This window comes from Lissotriton vulgaris, chromosome 5 (genome assembly GCF_964263255.1).
Source record: "Lissotriton vulgaris chromosome 5, aLisVul1.2, whole genome shotgun sequence".
In the NCBI taxonomy this organism is placed as follows: domain Eukaryota; kingdom Metazoa; phylum Chordata; class Amphibia; order Caudata; family Salamandridae; genus Lissotriton; species Lissotriton vulgaris.
In genome coordinates, this window is record NC_141693.1 from 88,784,813 (window position 1) to 88,809,152 (window position 24,340).

The window sequence follows — 24,340 nt, forward strand, 5'->3', positions numbered from 1 at the left end:
GTGTACCAGGCCCGTCATGTGTGGGGCCAGCCTGGCGGCCAGAATCCGGCTCAGGATTTTGTAGTCCACCGTCAGCATGGACAACGGGCGATAGGACCTCACATCTGTTGCATCCCTGCCTGGCTTTAGGAGCGGCACAATCAAAGCCTCCCTCATGGACCCAGGCAAACCCCCTGACTCATAAGCCTCCGTGTACACCACCAGCAGTCTGGGCGCCAAACTGTCTACAAACTGTTGGTAGAATTCTACAGGCAACCCGTCCACCCCGGGTGTTTTATTCCGAGCCATATTTTTAATGGCCACCCGTATTTCAGTAAGCGTGATCGGACCGCCCAACTCGTTCGCGACCTCCACATCAGGGACCGGAAGCTGCCTCGCCTCTAGGTACTCCGCAATTTCCTGAGCCTCCGCTCCCAACTGACTCTGGTACAATTCCTCATAATACACACAAAAGCACTCCAACACCGCTGCTTGAGAATATACCGTCTCCCCCAGAGCGTTGTTAATGTTAAGGACCGGGCAGCCCCTAAGTTCAGGGTTAGCGAGTCTGGCCAAGAGCGTGCCCACCTTGTCCCGTTCAGCATGCGCTCTGATGGCGTATTGCCTGTAGTCGTAACACCTCAACCGTTCCGGTGGCGACCACCTCCTTCGCCTCCAACAACCGGGCCTGTAAGTCTGGCCTGGCCGGCCTGCGCCGCTCCAAGTCTCTCAGATTCTCCTCCGCTTTCGCAAGTGCATTCAACACAGCCGTACGAGCATTCGAAAACCTACCCAGACATATCCCTCTCACCACCACTTTCATCGCATCCCATTCAGTGGACCTACACGCGGCCGTACCCTCGTTCTCGTTGAAGTAATTATCGATACCCTGTTGGACAGCGTCACTGAACACTGAGTCCTCCAGCGTGTCTGGCCGGAGCCGCCATGTTGGAATCGCTGAGCGCTCCCGCTGCCACTGGATATGTACCAATAGGGGATTATGATCCGAAATGGTTCTAGCCAAGTATTCTGTGTGTGATATCAATGGGGCCAGGGATCCGCCACAGAGCATTGAATCTATCCTCACATGTAGTGCATGGAGAGCTGAGTAAAAAGAATAGTCCCTGGTGTCCCTGTGCTGTTCCCGCCACACATCCAGCAACCCCCATCTGTCCTGCCAGTCCTTCCTGTGCATGGCAAACTTACGTACCGGGGAATCAACAAGGGGGGGGGGGGTGAGACCTATCCAACACCACATCCATAATCGAGTTAAAATCCCCCCCTAGTACCACCGGGGACCGCTAGGAAAGAGGCCAAGGATCCGGAAAGGCCATCAAAGAATCGGGCCTGATCAGTATTTGGCGCATACACACAACAGAGCACCACATCCCTACCATACAACCTCCCCTCCACCGCCACAAACCTGCCATCCGGGTCCACTACTTGGTTCAGCACCTGGAACGGTATCCCTGCTCTCACCCAAATCAATACCCCCCTGGCATATGCTGAGTAAGTGGTGCCGAACACCTGGCCCCGCCACCGTTTTTGCAACGCAGCACACTCCTTTTTTGTCAGATGGGTCTCTTGTAGCATTGCAATCTGGACCCCCCTTCGCACCAGATATGCGTGCACCTTGTGGCGATTGACCATGGTTCGTAGCCCCCGGACATTCCACGTTAGGCATTTTAAGCTAGGTAACGTCCCCATACCAGCAGCAATCAGTCCAGGTCAAACAACGCCAGTTCACATCACCCCCAAAGCAGTTGCCCCCCCCAAAACAAACTCTGAAAAGAAAAACACCCCACTCCCCAGGACAGAGCCTACTAACCCAGTGTCAGCCCCGATCCAAACCTCAAACCAACCACACATTCTCCTAACCTGTGGTCTCCACCACAGAAGGCCTTAAGGGCCCTAGGGGGGTGAGTTATCGCCGATCCCAGCTAGCGGAGCCCACGCCCCGCGCTCCCATCCCGTCCTGCCTATGTGGCACCCTATCCGGCAACCCACCCATCGCCAACAGGATACCGCCCTACCAGCAGTTCTTGTCCAAGTCCCAACACAGCCTCAACCGTGAAATATCCCATCAGAAGTCTGGGGGGTCACCACCGGCCCCTTCGAGCTTTCCGCTTTCGAAAGTGCCTCTCCTGTCCTGCTGCCTTCTCCGCCAGAGTCCGTCTCCACCAGTTCACTTTCCTGCTGCGACCCCGTGATGGCCGCCGTCGCTGCGAGCGCATCTCTCTTTTCCGCAGCCATTTGAGCCTCCCGTTTCTCCCGCTGGCGCCTATTGCGGGACCGGATGCGTTGCGATTGTCTGATCTGAGGCTGTTTAGGCCGATCTCGCCTGCTTTTGTGCGACCGATCTGTCCCCGCTCTGTACGACTCCAGCCACTGCCATGCCTCGTCTGGAGTGTGAAAGAAGTGCGTGGTCTCATCCAGGATGACCCGTAGCTTGGCCGGGAAGAGCAAGGAGTATTGAATGCCCTCTTCTCGCAGCTCCTTCTTCACCGCCAGGAACGATGCTCTGTTTTTTTGGACCGTCTGGGTGTAGTCCGGGAAGATTGTAACCCTGCTGTTCTCCACCTCAAACGGGCCCGACATCCGAGCCCTCTGGATGAGGAGGTCCCGGTCCTTATAATGGAGGAGCCGCACCACCATCGGTCGGGGGGGCGGCCAAGTCCTGGCGGGCGAGCAGGCACCCTGTGGGCTCGTTCCAGGGTAAAGAAAGGAGTAAGCCCCTCCGGCGCCACCACAGTTCGCAACCAATCTTCCATGTAGGCCACAGCATCCTCCCCCTCAATTCGTTCCGGCAGGCCTAGGACCCGCACGTTGTTCCTCCTATTGCGGCCTTCGGCATCCTCCGCACGTCGTTCCAGCGAGTCCAACCGGGCCAGGATGTCCGTGATCTTATGCTCCGCGGTCACTACCGACGGTTTCAGGTCCAATAGCAGCTGATCATGGTCCTTGACCTTATCCGCCAGCTTCGCATGGTCCGCTCGCAATAGCCCCAGCCCCGTGGCTACTTGCGCTATGTCCTGCTGCAACGCCTCCTTGGTCGAGGTAATTGCATCCAGTATGGCATCCAGGCGTCGATTCAGTCGCTGCTCCTGGTCCAACTCCCTTGGGGGGGTCTCGCCCATCTGGGACGGCGCCGCCAGGTCCCCTTGTCCGCGCTCCACAGCCACCGGCCCTCCCATGGCCGCCATCTTAGGATACTGCGTCACAGGCCAGGAAACCCGTCCAGTCCCGGCACTCGTGGGTCGGTGCAAACTTCCCAATATTGAGCAGGATCAAGTGCCACCGCCGATGCCCGCAGTTCCAAGGGCCAAGTGGGCGAGCACTGCCTGAACTGTACCCTCGTGAGCCTGGAGGAGGAAGGGAAAAGGGAGGGATAGCGGCCAGCAAGTGTCCTCAAAGTCCGAGCGGGGTCGGATCCCCTGTCCCCCGATCTTCAGGACTGTTGCCTCAGTCCCTACCGCTTCAATCTCTCGGCTGCAGAGCCTTCCACCAGTCGGCGCCAAGTCAGCTCAATGTCGATGTCCGGAGCTGCCCGACCTCTCCGCCACCATTTTCTTCTCACTCTCGGCGACACCTCAGCCGTCGCCCAACTGGGTCTCCTCGGGGCCAGCAGTCCCCCGACAACTTTCTATCAACGCCCAGTGGTCCCCCCACACTTCGTAGGTCAGGAGCGTCGACCACGGGTCGCCCAGGGTGCAGAAATCAGGAGAATTAGCGGGATTCCGCGCGGAGCTGCGAGCTCACGCCGCCATCCCGATCGGCGTCCAAGCCACGCCCCCATGTGACGCCATATATGGACTGTGTGGGGGCGGCAATGGTCGTGGATTGAGGATTGCTGCGGCCTTATGGCGGTAGGAGGGAATAATAGCAAGCAGACTTTGTTGGGCGTTACCCCAGCGGCCGGGGGGGGGGGGGGTGGGAGCGGCATGTCGGGGCGGGGGATGACGCGACGAAGCGGTCATGTAATACCAGCCTGGGTACAAGCCTGATGGTATGCAGTCAGGGAAGTGTCCCACTCTTGGGCAATCTGGTACATACGGAGTCCCGCCGTCTCTTCCCTGTGTAAAGTCACGCTCTCTGCGCTAGCCCAGTTGGCAAATGAGCGACGCCAGCCCGCAGGTCGCGGGGGGGGCATTATTCTTCCAGCGTTTCGTGATGAGCCGCTTAGCCGTAATGAGCCCCAGGTCCCAGAAACGTGCCTGTAGTTTGGTCTGCTTGGTCCTCTTGTAGAGTCCCAGTAGGCATACCTCCCACGTCTTGGGAAGGGCGTCGCCCGTGGCTGCCGCTAATGGGTCAGTGACCGCCGACCAGTACACGGTAAGGTCAGGGCAACTCCAGAGTGCGTGTAGCAGATCCGAGTTCAGAAGTCCGCACCTGGGACATGCTGAAGAGGCGAGGCCAAAGTAGCGATTTAGTTTGTCCGGGGACAAATACGCACGGTGTATTATGTAATATTGGATGATCTTAAATCTCGCATTACGAGGAATGTTCCTTGCGCCAGCCAGTACTGCGGCCCATTGTTTATCCGACCATTCTCTACCCCAGTCGGCCGTCCATTTCTCTCTGTCGTTGGGAGGAGAACTGAGTATGATAGTGCAGCGCCTGTGCCAGCCAGTGCACCAGATGGGAACCATCGCCCATCACATGTAGGTACTGTATGAGCATATGTGTGGTCGGCTCGTGAGTCAGGTCTCCCCATGTCCCCGTTAGCACTCGGAGAAGCCTCGCGTGCGTCAGAAACTGTCCCGCCGGCAGATCTGTGTCGGCGGTCAGAGTCTCGAAGGACAGTAGCTCCCCGTCACTATACAAGTCACCTTGACTGTCCAGGTCCGCCGCAGTCCAACTGCGTAGCACGGTTGAGGACATCACGCCACTCCCCCAGGGGGTCCCCAGCAGCGGCAGGTTCGGGGCATATGGCACCGTGCTTTTGGTGAGTCTGAGGCTTCGCATAAAGCACTGCCTCGCAACAGCTAAATGGATTTGGTCGGGAGGCCGGCCCCGTGTCAGGGGGTGGAAGAGCGTTAGCACCTGAGTTGGGGTCAGGGTAGTGTCTTCGTGGCCGTGCCCATCAGGTTCCTGCCACTCAGCCAATAGGCAACCCACTGCAGCTGGGCCGCTAGGTAATATAGTTCCTGATTGGGAACCGCCAGGCCTCCAGATTCCGTGGCCGCATAGAGGGTCCTCAATGCCACTCGGGGGCGTCCTTTATTCCAGATCAGGCGTCTGGTGAGGGCTTCCAACCTCTTGAATATGCGTGTCGGTACATACACCGGAAGGTTAGCATAAAAGTAGAGGAGCCGGGGGAGCATTATCATCTTCGTCAGCGCCACTCGAGCCGGCACATTCAGTGGGAGGGAGTTCCAGAACGCGACCTGGGCCGACAGCGAGGAGATGGCTCTCACGATGTTGCCCTCTAGGAGATCAACAGGGTCTCGATATATATATGAGGATCCCCAAGTACCGGAATACCGTCGGGTGCCATCGAAGCTCCTCGCCCATCAATCGCACTTCACATTGTGGCATAGTGTCACTGAACGCATAGACCCCTGATTTTGACCAGTTGACGCGGAGCCCTGACATGTCCCCGAACACCCGAAAGATGTCCGTGAGTGTCGCAGGTATGCGGGTGAGGTCCCTGATATATAACAGCAAGTCATCGGCATACAGAGACACCAAATGGGTTCCATCTGCCAGTGGGATGCCCCAGGCGGCTCCGGAGGTCCGGAGCAGTTCTGTCAACGGCTCCATCACGAGCGCGAATATCAGGGGAGAGAGGGGACATCCCTGTCTGGTGCCTCTCCCGATCCTTATTCTGTCGGAGAATAGCCACCCAGAACGGACTCGCACCTCGGGCGCCTGGTAGAGGAGCCCCACCATCTGAATATAGGCGTCGCCCAGCTCATACTTTTCGAGCACTTGGAGGAGAAAGGACCACTCCACCGAGTCAAACGCCTTTTCTAGATCAAGTATTATACACCCTGAGCATGGCAGTTGGAGATCGCATAGCGTTGGACTCTGAAGAAGCGACGTATGTTGTAAGACGTGCACGGGTGGGCACAAAGCCGTTCTGGTCAGAGTGTACCAGTGTGGGAACTAGGGGTGCAAGCCTCCGAGCTAATGTCGCCGCCAAGATCTTGTAGTCTGTGTTAAGGAGCGCTAACGGTCTGTACGATCCTAGCTCGCACGCTTCCCTGCCTGGTTTCAGCAGGGAGATCACATTGGCCTCGTTCAGAGACGCCGGAAGTTCAGCATCTTCAAATGCCGCCTTGTACACTCTTAACAGTTCCGGTATTAGTAACAAGGAATAGGCCTTGTAAAATTCGGCCGGGAGCCCGTCCGGGCCCGGCGCCTTGCCATTAGAGAGGGAAAAAATCACCTCTCGTAACTCCTCACTAGTAAGCTCCGCTCCCAGCTCCGCCTGTTGGGCGCGAGTGGCCGCTGGTAGTTGCAGTGTCGCTAGGTAATCTGCGATCTCCACCTCGGTGGCTCTCAGTCGTGAGCTGTACAAGGACCTGTAATGTGCTGTGAACGCCTCATGTATCAGTTTTTGGGTGAAGACTTGAGTGCCCTGAGTCGTACGGATCGACAGCACCAACGCAGATTGAGTATCTTGACGTATCAGCCATGATAGGAGTCTGCCTGGCTTGTCACCGGTGTTGTGGGTGCGTGCAGAGTGTGCCGCGAAATTAAGGTTCTTCAGCCTCTCCATCAAAAGGGCGTGATCTGCCCTGGCCGTAATCAATTAGGAGTCATCGCCCTCTGCCGCTTCCCGCTCTTTGTCTAGCAAAGTCACTTCCGCTTTCAGCAGATCCCGCTCCACCTGCCCCCGCAGGCCTGCCTGCATACCGAGACAGCTCCCTCGAGTCACTGTCTTAAAGGGGTCCCACTCAATTTTCGGGGACGAGGCAGAGTCGCCATTGTCGGCCGCCATCTGGAGGGCTTCTTGCTGTTCGCTTTGTATTTATTCTGGCGTGGGGCCCATTTCCGTATCCGCGGTGGACGACCTGGCCGGCGAGGGGCGCCGGTGCCTTCGTCTGCGGGCGCCGCGGTTTCTGCGCGGCTCTGGCGGTGCGGTCCCTTGGCCCGTATCGACTCCAGAATCCAACCAGGCCGCAGCTGCCTCAGGAGTGTCAAAGAAATGTGTCTTATCTTGTGCTACCACCCGGAGGCGCGGCGGGAATAGTACCGAGTACTTGAGAGCCAAACGCCTGAGTATCTGCTTCACTGCCATGATCGAGTGGCGCTGTCGCTGGACTTGTACCGTGTAGTCGGGGAAGAACATTACCTTTGCATTGTCTACTTTAATGTCCGACAGTTTCCTGGTTTCGCATAGGATGGCGTCCCGGTCGCGGTAGTTCAGCACTCGCTTAAGCATTGGTCTGGGATTGGAGCCCTCCGGGGGTGGACGGGACGGCACCCGGTGCACCCTCTCCACTACAAAGTGCGGCGACAGTGTGCCCTCTGGTAACAGTTCCCGAAGCCAGTCCTCCATATGTTCCGCCGCCTCTCTTCGCTCCCAGCGTTCCGGCAGGCCTACTATGCGTACATTGTTCCTCCGGGCCCGTCCTTCCGCATCCTCCGCCCTGTCCTCAAGGAACTCCACTCGATTGAGGAGGTCACGTATGTGCTTATCCGTCTGTACCAACTTGGGCGAGGCCTCTGCCATAGTCTGTTCCAGGACTGAGGTGCGTTCGGAAAGTTTCTTGTGGTCTGCCCTGAGGTGCGTCAATTCCACTGCCACCTTATCTATCTTGGTCTCCAGTGATGTACGGGTCAACTGCATGGATTCTTCCAAGCGCTCCATGGCCGCCAGCATGGTGTCTAGTTTGGAGGCAGTCTGGTCAGCCTCGAGGTTCTTCACCATCTTTCCCTTGTTTAGTGCCCCTCCGGTTCCGGTCTTCGCTCTAGTCCCCCCTGACATGGGACTGGTCAGCGCTGCAAGGCAGCCGGGGCGGCAGGCCTCCACAACCAATACCGCAGGGTCTTGGGCGCGTTGGTCACGAGGCCAGGCACTCCGCGTTGCCCACTCCGGCCGGCGTGTAGCTGGTGAGGAGATCGCTATTCCGCCAGGGCACCCGGGATCCCGCTCAGCGACACCGCCCAGGGAGGGTGCAAAGGTTGCATCGCAGTCGGTGTAGGAGCGCCTGTGCGCCACTGGATATCACTTCAAATGGCGCAACGGTGACATCTTCTCCTGGTAGGACCGCGTGCAGACTGATCAATCCAGGCCACGTGGCCTCTCTGGCCGCCCCTGTTCCTCCGGGTTTGGGAGGATCAATCTGTCCGGGTGGCACAGGACAACATCAATTGTGGTGTAGGGCGTCGTGTCCCTCGGCGTGGGGTGAACCACGGGGCGCTGCGCGCGGGTTTGCACGGGATCCGCACCCACGTAGTCAAGTCCAGCACCCCCGGCGTGTACTGCGTCACCGTAAGTACGGCGGATTCGCCTTCCAGCAGGGCTGGTCAGGTGTGGCTGCGGTCGCTGCGAAGTGTAGGCCGGGTCCTCGGATATGGGCCAGGTCCGACGCTGGCTGGAGATCACCTCAGGGTAGAGAGGGGACAGGGATCCGGTGCGCTCGATCGCGCCGCCGCCACTGTCAGTTGCAAGGGCTCTCTGGCAGCAGGGGCAGTGGAGGCCCCAATCAGTGTGGTGTGGTCCTCTCCTGAGAACCGCGTGGCCCAGCGGGGTGTCCCTGGCACTGCCGGCTATGCGGGCCGATGCTCCAAGCCTGAGTGGCCGAGGGTGCCGCCTCCGCCACCAAATGCAGGGGCTCCCCAGCAGTGGGGTCGCTGGAGGCACCAGGTGCAGTGGCGCGGTCCCGTCCCCCACACCGTGCAGACCGGGGGTGGGTGCGCGCGGTGTGGCCTACCTCGATGGGCCGGGTAACTGCTGAGGCTTCCGCCGGTCGGAGGGTCCGTATCGCCGATCTCCCCCAAAGTCTCACAGGCGGTAGATCAGGCTCCGGGGCACACTCGGTGCGAGTTTGGGACAGCTACAGTGAGAAATGCCGGAGAAATGGCCCGCGGTAGGGGAGCTTCACTCTGAGCTCAGCCCAGGCACGTCCGTCTACATCGCGTGCTAAGCCACGCCCCTTCCTCCCCTGCTCTTATAAGGGCCCAGTACCAGTAAGAAACTTCCTTTTTGTAGGTGGCTGGGTTCAGGAGTTTTTGTTCAATGATCTCATCACCTTGCAGTTTTTCTTTTAAGGTGTTCACCCAGCTGTTTAGTTGGTAGAATTTAAATCTTGATATCGACCCCTGAGTTTCCTCGTATAGGTTTTCCCATTTCACAATCCGGTTGTTTTCTAGGAGCTGTCCCCAGTGGTTTGTTGTGCTTTCTTAATGGGATCGATAGTGCATCTTTTAAACATTCAGGGGTGCCTGGTGATTCCCAGATTGGCGCATGTTTGCTGAAATACGGTATTTTTAGTGTTATTCTTGTCTCCATCCAAGATCTAGCTGCGACCTTTATCGTCTTAAGTTTTATTTTTTTGAAGAATTTTGGATGGCCAAATTTGTATAAGTAGTGATCTTCTTTGGAGCCTACGAGTGCCTTTAGATAGGTGGGCCAGTTATCCCTCTAGTTCACGTTTTACAGAGATCTCCTGATGAATTTGATTTAAGATCATGCCTCTTCTTTTCATTCATTTATGCCAGAACAACTAATGTGATGTGTGAAATCTTTGTCATACTATATACTTATTGAGCCATCTTTCCTTTGGCCTTCCTTCTTGGTATATTTTAGCATTTTCTTGGTGCTTATCACCACAGTTGCGGAGCAGATGAGCCCATAGTTGTTCGCAGTGTGTAATGTACGAGGAAGAATGAGTTTTGTTAGCGAGGCTTCTATTTTGACCTGTTTCATTGTGTCATAGTTGTCTGGATCTTTTTGCTCATCATGCTTATGATATCTGTATTGCTTCTTGGTAGAGATGGAAGTTTGGAAACCGAAATACTCTCTCGTTTGATGTCTTGGTTTTGTTAGGGATATCCTGGAATATTTACCGTTCTGGGGGTGTCTGATAGTTTTATGCTGAGTTCCCTGAAGAATAACGGCGGCAGTGTTGTGGGAACATCGTGGTAGGATAAAGAATTTTCGATGTTGCTATCATTTTAATAGTTTTCAACCTACCTTACCATAAGAGTTTCAGTGGCAATCTTATAGACTCCTTTTCTTTGTTTGTCTGTATTTACTTGGATGTGACAGATACACTGCTTTTGCATGTTATTGCCAACTATTGTTGTACTTTGTAATATGGCGTTTCATACTTGGTTTTGGAAATGGGCATACCACTGTTTTGTCATTGAGCTGTGCTCATATATGTTGGACTAGTCTTGAGTTTACTGTACCAGATTGTAGATGGAGCATTCCAATGCCAATTAGAAAGATAAGTAATTTGCGTATGTTGCCATCTTAAATTTATTATTTATGATCAGGGCCACTAGAATTTTGTAATAATGTGGTTGCAGCTTTTTCCGCATACTAAGGCATTTGCCACATAATCCATCATCTACTGTACAATCTTCACATGTTAACAAAAAAAATAATCTTGCTTAAACAGATCAAAAGTTACTAAAAAGTTGCACCATGTATTTGCGTACCGCTAACCCCCTTTGCAAAGGTTAGCTAGTCATCTTTCAGTTGCTCATTTCTGTATATTTGGTTGTTAAACTGGAAATAATGAGATGACCTCTTTCCCCAGACAATATTTCTATGTGTAAAAATTAGAAAATAATGATGTAATACTAATAAAAAATGCTCTACATTTGACTTTTTGTGCCGTATAATTTAGTCAAACCGCTGGATAATTTGGTGCTCCTTTGCCACATAATTCCGGTGTCCCTGTTTATGGTGTACATACCATGTATCTGTTTGTTGTTTCCTATTTTACATAGCAGCTAGAATGTTGGGATGGAAACAACCATTTAGTGTACGCCTCTTTGAATGAGGGTGATAAGATTCCATTTACAAATACATTGACCATTGGTTGTGCACATAAGATTTTAACCATTTTGGTACTTTTTTGCAGAACGTTATGCACCATTTTAATGTTCAGAAACATACTGCCATTCTGTATTAAATGCTGATGCTAAGGCGCAAATCCGTAAACAACTCTGCAGTCCCTATTCTCATTGCAAAATTAATTGTGACTTTTTTTGTTCGCTGATGCATGATAGATAAACTTATGAAATGCTCCCAGATGGCCTTTGTAGATGTGAAAAGTCAATCTAAATACACAAAACTAAGAAGAAAAGTAACTGCAATTGAGATGAAACCAATATCTTGTTTTTTTTCTTTCAGGATGGTATCATTCTTGGTGCTGATACAAGAGCAACTGAAGGAATGATAGTAGCAGACAAAAACTGTTCGAAAATACACTATATTTCCCCCAATATTTAGTAAGTGGACATTTGAATCAAATTCTTGGGATTGCTAAAGTACAGTTGTGTTGCTGCTAGATTTATGATGCTATGCTCTGCAGAAAATTCTTTGGGAGTGAGGGGTGTTATTTCTCTCGCTGAAACTTTCTTTAGGAGAAGGTCGTTTTTCCTTCCTGTGCTTCCCAACCTTTGATGACTGACGTGCCTTAGCCCTGTCTAATTTTATGGGAGTGTAAACTCCACGTCCTGTGCCAAAACCATTAGTTTTCTAGATTATTAATTGCATGCAGTTTTGGTTGAGATTGCCAGCAACCATGATACATACTCTAACCCAAAACTCTGTCACTCTTCCTATCGTATATGAGATCAGTCTGCAGTAAAATTTTATATGTATATAGTGTTTATATAGCACAACCCTAGCCAAAAGCCAGCAGAGTTCTGTCGTGCATAATGGAAAGACCAGATTTAAGTCAATCTTTGATAGGAAAGATAGCTAGGTTATGGACGGTTAATGCATTTTGAGGCAGCGTTTTTTAACCCCTTGGGTGCGGCCGCGATTCTGCGCCTGTGCGGCGTTTTTCGAAGTGGGTGGGTTCATAACGGCCATCAGCCGTCATCAGCACACGAGCATCGTGATGCATGATGGACTGGGGCCGTCATCGGCACCGAAGGGGTGAAAGAGGTGAGTCTTCAACTCTTTACCAAATTTGGAGCAGTGTAGGGTACTCTTAATGGCTACGGGAATCTTGTTCCAGATCCTGCGCATATTGATGGAAAATGCTGCCTTTGTTTTTTCTATTTTTTTTACGCTTCTTAGTATACGTTCTGATGGTGCCCTGGCTGTGGGTGCACCGAGAACCACCTGAGATGGTGAGCTTGACTGCAAGAGAATCACAAATTATGACTATTGTCACCTCTCTGTCCTATGCACATTGTACTGCAATGTGGCTTGAGCCACGCCCTTGTGCTTCACACCAGTCATGCCACTGTCACCATTTGCAACAAAAGAGAAATAGACCTCCTACTGAACAAGACACTGACTGGCTGTTTTTATCTGGAGTGACATAGTGGGAAAATAGACAGGAATTTAGCCCATGCGATTACCCTTGTGTTGAGATTACAGCAAGAATTTCTTCCATCACTTTGTTTTTTGTTTCAGAACAAGACCCTGACAGCATCCCGTTCCATACTTTACCACACTATCACTAGAATCCCTGATTGTTGGTCTCTTCCATTTCGCACACATTGTCAACTACTATCCAAATGGATCCAGTGGCAGCTTCAAGCTGAGGAAAACCCAGACTTAATGGGTGAAAGGCTTGCAAAAGTCTCAGCCACTAGTATTCGTGCTGCCTGTGCTCCAGTCCAAGAAGACCAGCCATATATAACCGGTTCTGCTCCAGAAGAAACAATCTAGCTCAGACTGCTAGGCCATAACCTCCCAGACTGGGATCGCAAGCAACCCAGACTGGCTTTAGCCTAGTTAGGGCTCATCAGTGAGTTAATGCTTGAGTCCCGTGGCACAGTGAATAGGAGATCAGTGTGTGGGCATACCTGTGGCAGATAGAACGTTGCATCCAGGAAAGCACAAAGTGATGGGTGGAATGCTTACAATAGTCTCAGCCATTGGCCTTTGCTCCAGGCCACATTCCAGTCCTATCATTTCTTTACTTACTTTGCACTTCATACCAAGAAACGCAAATCACCCATGGCATTGCTCCAAGATAAGCAGTCCAATCTGAACTGTCGGGCAGGCCTTCTCTGAACGGGAACATAAGCTAAGAGCAAATGCTAGTCTGCAAGCATTCCACCTATCATCTATTTGTTGTTCAGTGTGACACTGTTTGTCACATAGGTATTTATACAAAGATGATCACAGTGCCTTGAAAAATGTTTTTAATAACGTAAACGGAACGCATTCAGCAGATGCTATTCAGAATGTTGTTCACCAGTTTTGTCTTGCATCGGAGCAAAGAACATATTTGTAATACCACTGCCCTCTCCATCTACCTAACCAGTACAAAGCACACACCATATTCAAAAGGACTCTTGACACATCAACATACCTCGGATATTCCTGTGAACTGTCACAGTGCTTGTACCTGTGCTTCTTGATTTATCCATGGCGTTTGACATGTTCGACCGTGAACATTTGTTGGATCGTGTCGCGGCTGCGAGTATTCAGGGAGCAGCACTTAAACGGTTTGTCTTTTTTGAAAGAACGCTCCCAATCTGTTTGATTTTCCCCTTTGAACTCCTCTACAGTCAAATTGACCAACGGTGTACCCCAAGGATAGTCCTTGGCCCCCATCTTTTCAATGTATAGATTGTTTCCTCTTTCCTCTTGTACAGACGTCAAGGAAAATGAACGTGTGCACTTCTGATGATATGCAACTTTTTTTTGCAGTCAATCATACTCCAGACTCCTCCTCAAATTTTACTAAAAAACATACTGTTCATCTGTCGCTGGATGAACAGCAATCAATTGAAATTAAAGAGCTTGTTCTGGTTGGAGGCTCCCCAAATCCATGGAATTCCAACTTTTGTCCCACTGAACTGGGGATGCCCCACAGCCCACAACTTCAACGAGGAGCCTAGGAGTTCTTATCGATAACAATCTCTTTATGAAGCCTCAGTTTGGGTCCGTAGTTTCTTCCTGCTTTTTCCAGCTTCAGAAGATTAGAGAAATTGGAAGATTTTTCACTTTTGAAGCCCATGTCCATGTTGTTCTCGCATTATTCATCTCTGATATTGACTAGGCAAATTCGCTTTATTTTGGTCTCCTAGAATACCTGATAGTGAGACTACCGCTGGTATAAAATCAGCTGGCTAGACTGATTTACAGACTGCCAAGTAGATGTAATTTCACTCCCCTGATGAGGAAACTCACCTGGCTACAGTGAAACAGCGCTCTGCCTTTAACCCCTTCACTGCGGCGGCTATTCCGCTGCAGTGCTAAGGGGGCGGGGCGGCCGCATGCTGGTGACGGAACCGCTCCGTCACCAGCGTCGGTGGCGCTGTTCTTATGACGGAGCGGTTCCGTCATGGCCCGCCCCGCTCAATGGAACGCTCAGCCCAGGCGCGGAATTCGCGCCGTGCAGGAGCGCCGAGCGGGCCATGACTGAACCGCTCCGTCATCAGCACAGCGCCACCGCAGCTGATGACGGAGCGGTTCCGTCATCAGCAGGCAAGGGTTTAAGATCGGATGAATTATCTTTAAATCCTTGCATGGCACCTGCCCTGAGTTTCTCTTCACACATCCAGAGGTTCCCTCCTGCTGGCAATCTGAGGTCCTCGCACCTCAGCCTTTTGGTCATTCCTCCTTTTAAAAATAAGCAGCAAGGGCGTGCTAGATTTTCTGTTCTCGATTCTGGAACTCACTCCCATCTAATATTGTTATCAACATCTTGTTATCTCAGATTTAGGCCACTTGAAAACTTGGCTGTTTTCACAAGCATATGAATGAGTTTACGAGCTGTAAGTTATTTTACTGTATCCAGCGTCCAGAAACCAGTCGATGTATGTGTGCTTTATAAATCATTTTAACATAACAAAGGAAATGCCCACATAGGCACAACACCCTTCAACAGCAGACATTAAGACATAACTGAATATTACTCAGCACACCATATTCGAATCTGGCCTTCAGCTGTTTGCAGTGGCTTCCTGGCTGCAGGACCTGGTCTCTGGCCAGGACCTGCACCCAGCTCTCTGCAGGAAGCCGACCCCAGCTGTGCACAGCTGCCAGCTCTGCACATTGGGAGGTTAGCCGCAGGGCTTGGCCCCCAGATCCTGGGGTGCAAGGCCTTCCCTGAGCAGTGGAAGGTTGGCAATAGGGGCTGGTCTGTGCCAAGGCTCTGTTCCCACAGTGATGGAAGCAGCCAGCCCTTATGCTTTATTGTGGCCTAACGTACCTGTAATTCACTGAATATTTATTAATTTTTTGTGTAACGGGATTGTTGAATCATATGTTGCAGTCTTCAATCCTTAAGCATAGGGGATCTGCGGAGCCGAGGGATGGTCTAGGATTCACAAATCCTTGATATGATTTGTAAATCCCATGATAAATATCAATATTTTATTAATGATTTTATTCCCGGGAGAAAGTCATGTATGCTTTCGAGGTCTCTTTACTCTGACCATTTATACTCCTTTTCCATTTTATTTTTTGGAAACTGTGCTCAGTGTACCATGTTGGATAATGGAAGTCCATTTGTAGGTGGCTTGCGAATCCACAGCCAAATTTGAGGAGCCACAGTGGATGACAGAAGAAAAAGCATGGCCCAGCTCATGTGAGTCATGGCCCTGCTTTACCCTTAACAATTGGTGAACAGCCCCATCTTTTGTGTGGTTTTCTCACAGATCTTTGCCTTTCTATGCTGAACCAGTTTGTGCTGGTCCTAGGGCTCTGTGCACTTTACTCCTGCTAATCAGCAGTGAAGTGCTTCTGTGCTCCATTCTAAATATAGGTTACTTGGCATACTCCTGATTGACGCAATTGAGACTTGACACATTTAATATACTTATAAGTAACTAGTATGTGGTACAACGTGTACCTAGGACCTGTAAGTTAAGTGCTACCAGTGGGCTGCAGCACCCAATGTGCCATCCACTACAATAGCACAGTAGAACATATCTCCTGGTTTGGAGTCTCTGTCAAGTTTTAAACAGCCATTTCAACCTGGCAGAATAAACCTTTTGTCGGGCCTAAACTTACCTTTGTAATACCTATACGTCATGCTTCGGATAGGCCTTCAGTGCGGGGTGCCTGTGTACAGCACATTGCCGTAGTGAAGCCGTGAGGTGACCATGGCCATGAGAATAAGCTTGAGGGCAGTGAAAGAAAAAAAATGGGAAATCTTAAGAATAGTGCGGAGTGTCAGAAAGCAAGCCGAGACCACAGAGCTGATCTGGGAGCGCATTGTAAAATCGGAGTTGACTTTGATACCCAGAGTTTTTACTGAGGAAGAGGGAGAAGGAGACCCAAGAGAGGGAGGCCAGAAAATTGAGGTCCAGGGACTGGAGCTGTCGCCCATAAGAACCAGTTCGGTCTTGTCGGGGTTTAACTTGAGGTGGTTGCAGTTCATCCAGTCACTGATGAAGGTCATGACTGTTTGGAAGTTCCGTATTGAGGCAGGCCGTGAGGAAAGGGTGAAGATCAGCTGGAGGTCATCGGCATAGTTAAACACCGAGACCTCCATCTGTTGAAGGGCGGATATTAGAGGACAGATGTAGAGGTTGAAAAGAAGGGGAGAGAGGAGAGCCTTGTGGGGCTCCACAGGAAATGGTACGTGTGGGAGCCGAAAAGTCTGCAAGCTGAACCGCCTGGGTACGGTTTCCTAGAAAGGAGGTGATCCACGCCAGGGCGCCTCTGACACGGTCGAGGAGGATGGAATGGTCGACTGTGTCGAAGGCCGCGGACAAGTCCAGAAGGACCTGTGCTTGGGGGGGGGGGGGGGGAGTTGACATCGGCACCCCCTCTGAGCTCGTCGAAGACAGAAAGGACGACGGACTCGGTGGAATGAGAGGGGCGGAACCCTGCCTGGTGGGGCGCTAAATAACGACTTTCCTCAATGAAGTTACTGAGGACTTTGGTGACCTGGCATTCTAGGATTTTGCCCAGGAAGGGAAGAAGGGAGATGGGGCTGTAGTTAGAGGGAGAGGTGGGATCCGCACCGGGTTTCTTAAGGATGGGGATGATTTTGTGTGCGTCGGGGACAGTTCCCTGCATAAGGGAGTTATTGAGAAAGGTTAAAGGGGGCTGTGGGCACGCAGAGAAAATTTCTTTCAGTATATAGGCCGGGCAGGTGTCCGCCGGTGAACCAGATTTGACCTTAGTCAACAAACCAAGGAAGGATTTCTTTGAGACCGGCGGAAGTTGATCTAGATGGGAGGAATTGGGCGGGGTAGGGGGATTTGAAAGGAAGGGGGGGGTTGGGATGTTCGCCTTAAGGGTGGCGATTTTCTCAATGAAGTAATGATTGAGGGAGTTACAAAGGGATTGTGAGGGGACCGGTTTAAGAGTGACTCTGTCAGAGGAGGCTAATTCGTGAACTATGGTGAATATTTCTTTGGGTTTATTCTCAGCCAAAAGGATCTTGGAAGAGAAATATTCAGATTTAGAGTGGAGAATTGCTTTTTTATATTCCTGAAGTAAGGTGGTATACTGTAATTTCCGTGCAGGGCAGTAGTCGCGCCTCCAGAGGTAGTCTTAGTGCAAGTTTTTTTGATTTTAACTCCAAATTAAAGCATCTGTTAGCCTCATGAGCTTGTTGTGTTCTGACGCGTTTGAGAGGTGCGACTTGGTCGTATGTTGCAGAGAGCCAACTATTGATGGCAACCTGTGAATGAGGGGTGAGGCCATCGAGATCAAGCGGCAGAGCTGATCAGGAGGAACAAAGAGTGGCTAGATCCACCTGGCTCCAGTTGCGAGCCCAGATGTTGCTAGGAAGGGGGGCTTAGTCGCCAGGCCCTGGTCCAAGGAAAAAGAAATTGAGTGGTCAGACCAGGGACAAGGGGAAACTGAAAGGGGGGGAAATAGGAGTGTTGGCTGACCAGACTTGGTCTAAGATGTGGCCAGCGGAATGTGTAGGGGTGTGACAATGGGAAATGAAGTTCAGGTTGAGGAGCAGCTCTGTGAAGTTCTTAGACATGAGATTTCTTCGTGAGGGTCAGTAAGCCAGAAGTTAGTCACCTAGGACCAGAACAGAGGAATTACTAACAGGGTAGACAATAGTTCCTGTATTGCGGGAATGAAATCAAGCATTGGCTGCGGCGGTCGGTAAAAAAGTGCACAGGTAAGGGGGACTTGGAGAGAGGCAAACGAACCACTAAGAAGTCCACCACCTGAATGGGGGGATGACAGTGCCTGGAAGTGAAGATTAGAGCATGCAATTGGGGCAACACCGCTTCCAAATTTCCCCTGTGGGCGGTCGGAGCGCACAACATAATGCGAGCCGGGTAGAGCTGCCAAGATATGGGGTCAAGAGTCCGAGGAGTACCAAGTTTCTGTAAGGAACAAAAGGTCGGGTTTACTGTTTCAAGAAAAGTAAAGAGCTCGAGGTGGTGTTTGACCGCTGACCGGGTGTTAAGGAGGAAAGCGGATTCAGGAGAGACGGCACAAGGGGACGAGAGAGAGGCAGAGGAGAGCACGCAGGGGAAGTAGGTGTTGGGGGACAGCCCCAAGGGAGGGAAGTGGTAAGGTGGATATATATAACCAGCCACGGGGGTGAATAAATGTGTGGAGACCTATCTAAAATTCAAAAACAGCCAAGTCGCTTGAATGGTATCCAGGATCAGGATAGAAGTCGAGGATAAAAATCCATGTCAGATCAGTCTTAATAGGACTGTCCTGTAGGTATCAATAGACCTGACCATGATACGTCCTCCGGTGCATGGTATTTAAAAAGTAGGACATGGATATTTAATCTTTCACATTGTAAACCTCCAACGTAGTTTTTCTCTGTGGCTAAGCTAGCCTTCCCATAAGAAAACTTTGGTTGGATTAAAACTTATAATGCTTAATTCCGGTTTTGGAGCAACTAGAAAAATGATTCAAGTCCTTATTCTAAAGTAATTTAATCTATTGTAATGGTAAAGTCTGCTTTAATATTACTTTTTAGAAAATTACACTTTTAGAAAGTTATAATTTTCCTGGGTAAGACAAATATGTCTTTCCATAAGTGCCACCGGACTGTTAATGGCTCTCCTGTTCTGTTTTTTCCATTGAGCGGGATGGCCTGGGAGGGCTGTGCCACACCCTACTTGAGGTTCAAAGAGGTCCTACTATGTCACTGGTAGATGTAGCTCAAACCTATTTCTGCCTCCCTTTGTCTTCCTAGTTAGTTTGATTCCAAACCCAATGTGTGTTGAGGGGGCTGTGTTGTAAGTAGTTATGTAAGCAGCAGGACACTTCCTTTAAGTTACAAGATAGATTTATTAAGAATACAGCAGAGCGCACACCTCGCCAGCTGACCAGACCATCAACTGACCTGAGTGGAACCTTCAAACAGCACAAGGTAGAATGCACACAGGTATTCTGGGAGGCTGGGGAGATGGGAACACAAAAGAAGGTCTAATGACCACAGGTGGCCATCTTGTGAGGAGCACAAGTATACTACAGGCTGCCTAAGAACTAGTATTGAGTGACCACAAGTGAGGGTTTGCCCATTATCTTAGCCACATGTTTGGGTTGCCACAGGGAGCGCTGACCAGAGGAAGAAAGGTTCTAACATATTGGATTTAGGTAGAGCGGGACACTGTGGGACTGTTTAAAGTAAAGTTAGTGCTTCAAAAAGGTGTAGGATCACCCCTGGGAACTTTTGCCCCATTGGTTACGGAGTGGCCAGGAGGTTCCCCCACCCATAGGCAGGCACTGGACATAAATGTGGCATCCCCAGTGCCCTTCTCAGATCACTTCTGGACCTGTGGAAGAACAGCAGAGGACTGGACCTGCTGTCTGTGACCTAAGAAGAGTCTTGAAGACTGGACCAGCTCTTTCTTGGGCACCCAGACAAAGTAGTGGACTCCAGGGGTCATAAGGCTGACCTCTTGTTTGGGGTACAAGGACAGATGTTCCAAGAGGCCTTTTCCTGCGTTCCCAGTTGACCACCTTTAATTGGACCTGCCCAGGAACCTTCTACTGGCCTCTTCTGGAGTGAGCCTTGACCCCAGTGCTGTCCCCAAAATTCCTGGGCCTTTGATTGGTGTCAAATTGTACTCCTCCTGTAGTTTCTTGAAATCTGGGACTTAAAATCTTTTTGGCAACTTTGTGCTCTGAGAACTGATGGGAGACCGGAACCAACCGCAAAGCCGATCCGACAAAGGTGCTTCGCTGCTGGGTAAAAGGTTCAGGTTGCTCCTGAAAATCCGAGCTGAGCCTCACAGAGGTGTGTAGCTTTGTAGAGCCCTCTTCATTTGCACCACCTTGCTCCTCTGGAAGAATCCGACCTCCAAAAAAGTGACAAAGTATCAAGATCGAAATCCAGCTTGTGAGGGACCTTCTCTGTGATTGAAGCTCAAATTTCTCAAGCTTGGAGCTTTCTTGCCATACGATAACCACAGAAAGAAGGTCTCCTTGAAGCCACTATCTGATTAAGTAGAGCCTCTTCCGACTGATGCCTTGCCCCCTTGAGGATTTTTGACTTCCATTATGGTAATCAAGTCCAAAGATCAACTTTTCACTGAGTCATACGTGGCCCCTGAATCCAATTGCGTTCGGCCACAACTTTTGACTTTGGCCTGGTCAAGCTCAACCAGATGACTGCGGTGGGCAGGTCACAATTTTTGGCGCTATTTTGGTCCTTAAACTTTTCTAAAATTCTAAACTGCGGTTCCACTGTTTGGATTTTTTTTCATTTCGTGTCATTACAAGTTTTGGATTTTTCTTCTTGTGTATTTTCACATTTAGTCCCATTTGTGTACTGCATAAATGCTTTACTCTTTGCCTTTAACCCCTTTGGCGCTTCTGACGGAACCGTTCCGTCACGCGCCTCGGGTGAGCTGTGCTAGTGACGGAACGGTTCCGTCACGGCCCGCTTGACGCGCGGCACGTTCTATTGAGCGGGCGCGTTCGTGACGGAACCGTTCCGTCACTAGCACAGCTCACCCGAGGCGCGTGACGGAGCGGTCCCGTCACAAGCGCAGGTGAGCCGTGCGACCCCCACCCCCTAGCACTGCGGCTGAATTGCCGCCGCAGTGAAGGGGTTAACTTACACCCGACTGCTTTATGCCAAGCTTCTTGAGGATTATGCTCAGGTTTATTTAGTGACTTGAGTGATTCACCCTGATTATTTTTGAGGTGGGTTCTCGCCTCCCTCTACAAATACTCCAACCTCTTACAACAATTCTATATCTATAATGTATTTTTAGTTCTCCCTCCGAGCTCCTACCATCCATTAGGAATATTAGCTCCATCTGAAAGTCCTGCCTCTCTAGAGCCTACGTACACCAGTCAACAGATGAAAGGTATCCAGTACATTTTTTGTAAATGCTAGGGGCTACATTCCATTTCATACTCGTGCTAGGCTTCTGATAACATTCCAACTGTTCGAGCTAAAAACATTTTTTCAATAAAATGTGCAAAACATAAATCAGATGTCATTGTAGGTGACAAATGAGTGTTTTGTGTAAAGAGCAGCCGACTTATAGATTTCTAGTGGCCTTATTTATATTTACAGTGTCACATTTCATTAACGTGACTGAAAAGAAGTTGGAACACTTACAAAAACAAAATCTATATTGCATCTTGCTGCAATCCACATGCTTTTGGGACTTACACATACGACAAAAGAAAGCTAATCTTTGTTGGTTGTTTTCTCTAGTTTATTGTATGGTTTGCTTTGGAGTACCTGAATCTTGCTTTAAATATTTAAGCAATTTACAGTGAAGATTGCCACGAGGGAAGAGATCTTCGGGCAGCACAAACTCTTGACAACGTGTAGGCCTGCCTATCCTTGAGGATGGGTATTGTAGGATGTTTAGTGCTATGATGCCCTCTACTTGGATTGACCTTCCTACCCAGCGGTTAATGGGTCTAAGATTCATGAATTGAGTTTTAGCACTTTCAGCACCCTTCTGAAATTAAAATATGGTAATTCTTCTAGAATGAAGTGGGCATTTAGGATGTAATCACGACTCTGGGTGCATCTGCGATACTCTGAGTTGCTTGCTATTGTACATGTTTTGACACTGATGAATAGTTAAATGTCAGTAGAAAATGTTGGGTTTTCTGAGCAATATGCATTTGACTAATATATGCAGAACAAGTAAGGCCGCTGTACCTTCTTTCGTTCCTTGATGGTCTTACTAAGTTATTTTCTGCATGTGTTTTTAGTTGCTGTGGTGCTGGAACAGCAGCAGATACAGAAATGACCACTCAACTCATATCTTCCAATCTGGAGCTCCATTCACTTTCCACCGGACGCCTGCCTCGAGTTGCCACTGCTAATCGTATGCTGAAACAGATGTTATTCAGGTACCTAATACCTTCTGTCTTTTGCAGATCGTTCGTGTGCATAGTGTTGAGAAGTTCTACACAACTTATTTTGGCGTGCAAGACTTTGTGTACTTGGATACTTTTGAGCCTGTGCTCACAATAAACCCCAAAGGGTGGGCTTTTCTCTAACTTTGTGTCATTTTCGAGTCATTTTAAGCACTCCACATGATAGTAAGGAGTTCCTTTTTAAAGAATAATGATCTCTTGCACCATAGAAGAAGAGCGTTGAAATTGCTTGTTTGAATGCGGACAGTTTACATACTAAATTTGTTATGCACTCAGTTGATTATTTATATAGTGCATTATGGAGCCCTAAGCTCACCTCAAAGGGCGGAAAGGGCCAGATGTAGAAGAGGGTAAACCAAGAGCGAGGAATGCTAGGGATGAGTTGGAGGGAATGAGGTAGGAGATGAGCTGGTTGGGTGGCCTCGCCCAAAATGCTAGATTCTTAACTTTATTGCACAGCGGTGAGGAGGAAGAGGAACCAAGGATATTTGGGGGTTGCGGTAGGAGTAGGAAGCCAGGATTTATATGGGGGGAGGAGTAGGAAGCAAGGATATATATGGGGGGAGTAGGAAGCAAGGATATATATGGCGGAGTAGGAAGCAAGGATATATATGGGGGGGGGGAGTAGGCAGCAAGGATATATATGGGGGAGGAGTAGGAAGCAAGGATATATATGGGGGAGGAGTAGGAAGCAAGGATATATATGGGGAAAAGGAAGCAAGGATATATATGGGGGAGTAGGAGTAGTAAGCAAGGATATATATGGGGAGGAGTAGGAAGCAAGGATATATATGGGGGAGTAGGAAGCATGGATATATATGGAGGAGTAGGAGTAGTAAGCAAGGATATATATGGGGGAGTAGGAAGCAAGGATATATATGGGAAGGAGTAGGAAGCAAGGATATATATGGGAAGGAGTAGGAAGCAAGGATATATATGGGAAGGAGTAGGAAGCAAGGATATATATATATGGGGGGAGTAGGAAGCATGGATATATATGGAGGAGTAGTAAGCAAGGATATATATGGGGGGAGTAGGAGTAGTAAGCAAGGATATATATGGGGGAGTAGGAAGCAAGGATATATATGGGGGGAGTAGGAAGCAAGGATATATATGGGGGAGTAGGAAGCAAGGATATATATGGGGGAGTAGGAAGCAAGGATATATATGGGGGAGTAGGAAGCAAGGATATATATGGGGGGGGGGGAGTAGGAAGCAAGGTTATATATGGGGGGGAGTAGGAAGCAAGGATATATATGGGGGGAGTAGGAAGCATGGATATATATGGAGGAGTAGTAAGCAAGGATATATATGGGGGGAGTAGGAGTAGTAAGCAAGGATATATATGGGGGAGTAGGAAGCAAGGATATATATGGGGGGAGTAGGAAGCAAGGATATATATGGGGGAGTAGGAAGCAAGGATATATATGGGGGAGTAGGAAGCAAGGATATATATGGGGGGGGGGGGAGTAGGAAGCAAGGTTATATATGGGGGGGGAGTAGGAAGCAAGGATATATATGGGGGGAGTAGGAAGCAAGGATATATATATGGGGGTAGGAGTAGGAACAGGAACCAAGGATATATATGGGGGGAGTAGGAGTAGGAACCAAGGATATATATGGGGGGAGTAGGAACCAAGGATCTGGAGGGGGGGGGGGAGTAGGAGTAGGAACTAAGGATTGGAGGGGGGTGGAGTAGGAATCAAGTATTGAGGGCGAGGCACCGGGGGAGGAGGAAAAGGAATAACACAGGATGGGGGAGGGGAAGGGGGACGACCGCAGGATGGGGGAGGAACGCAGGCTTGGGAATGAGGAAGAGGAGGAACACAGGATGGGGGAGGAGGAACACAGGATGGGGGAGGAGGAACACAGGATGGGGGAGGAGGAACACAGGATGGGGGAGGAGGAACACAGGATGGGGGAGGAGGAACACAGGATGGGGGAGGAGGAACACAGGATGGG

General features: G+C 50.2%; 1 protein-coding gene across 1 annotated transcript in view; it reads left to right on the forward strand.

The window, feature by feature from the left end:
• The window catches only part of PSMB7 (proteasome 20S subunit beta 7), a 46,661-nt gene extending 24,046 nt beyond the window's left edge, over positions 1-22,615 (forward strand). The window contains exons 3-5 of the mRNA XM_086919338.1: positions 11,297-11,394; positions 22,211-22,351; positions 22,588-22,615. Coding sequence (XP_086775464.1) covers positions 11,297-11,394; positions 22,211-22,351; positions 22,588-22,615 — 267 coding nt within the window. The remainder of the gene's footprint in view (positions 1-11,296; positions 11,395-22,210; positions 22,352-22,587) is intronic.
• The last annotated feature ends 1,725 nt before the right edge of the window (positions 22,616-24,340 follow it).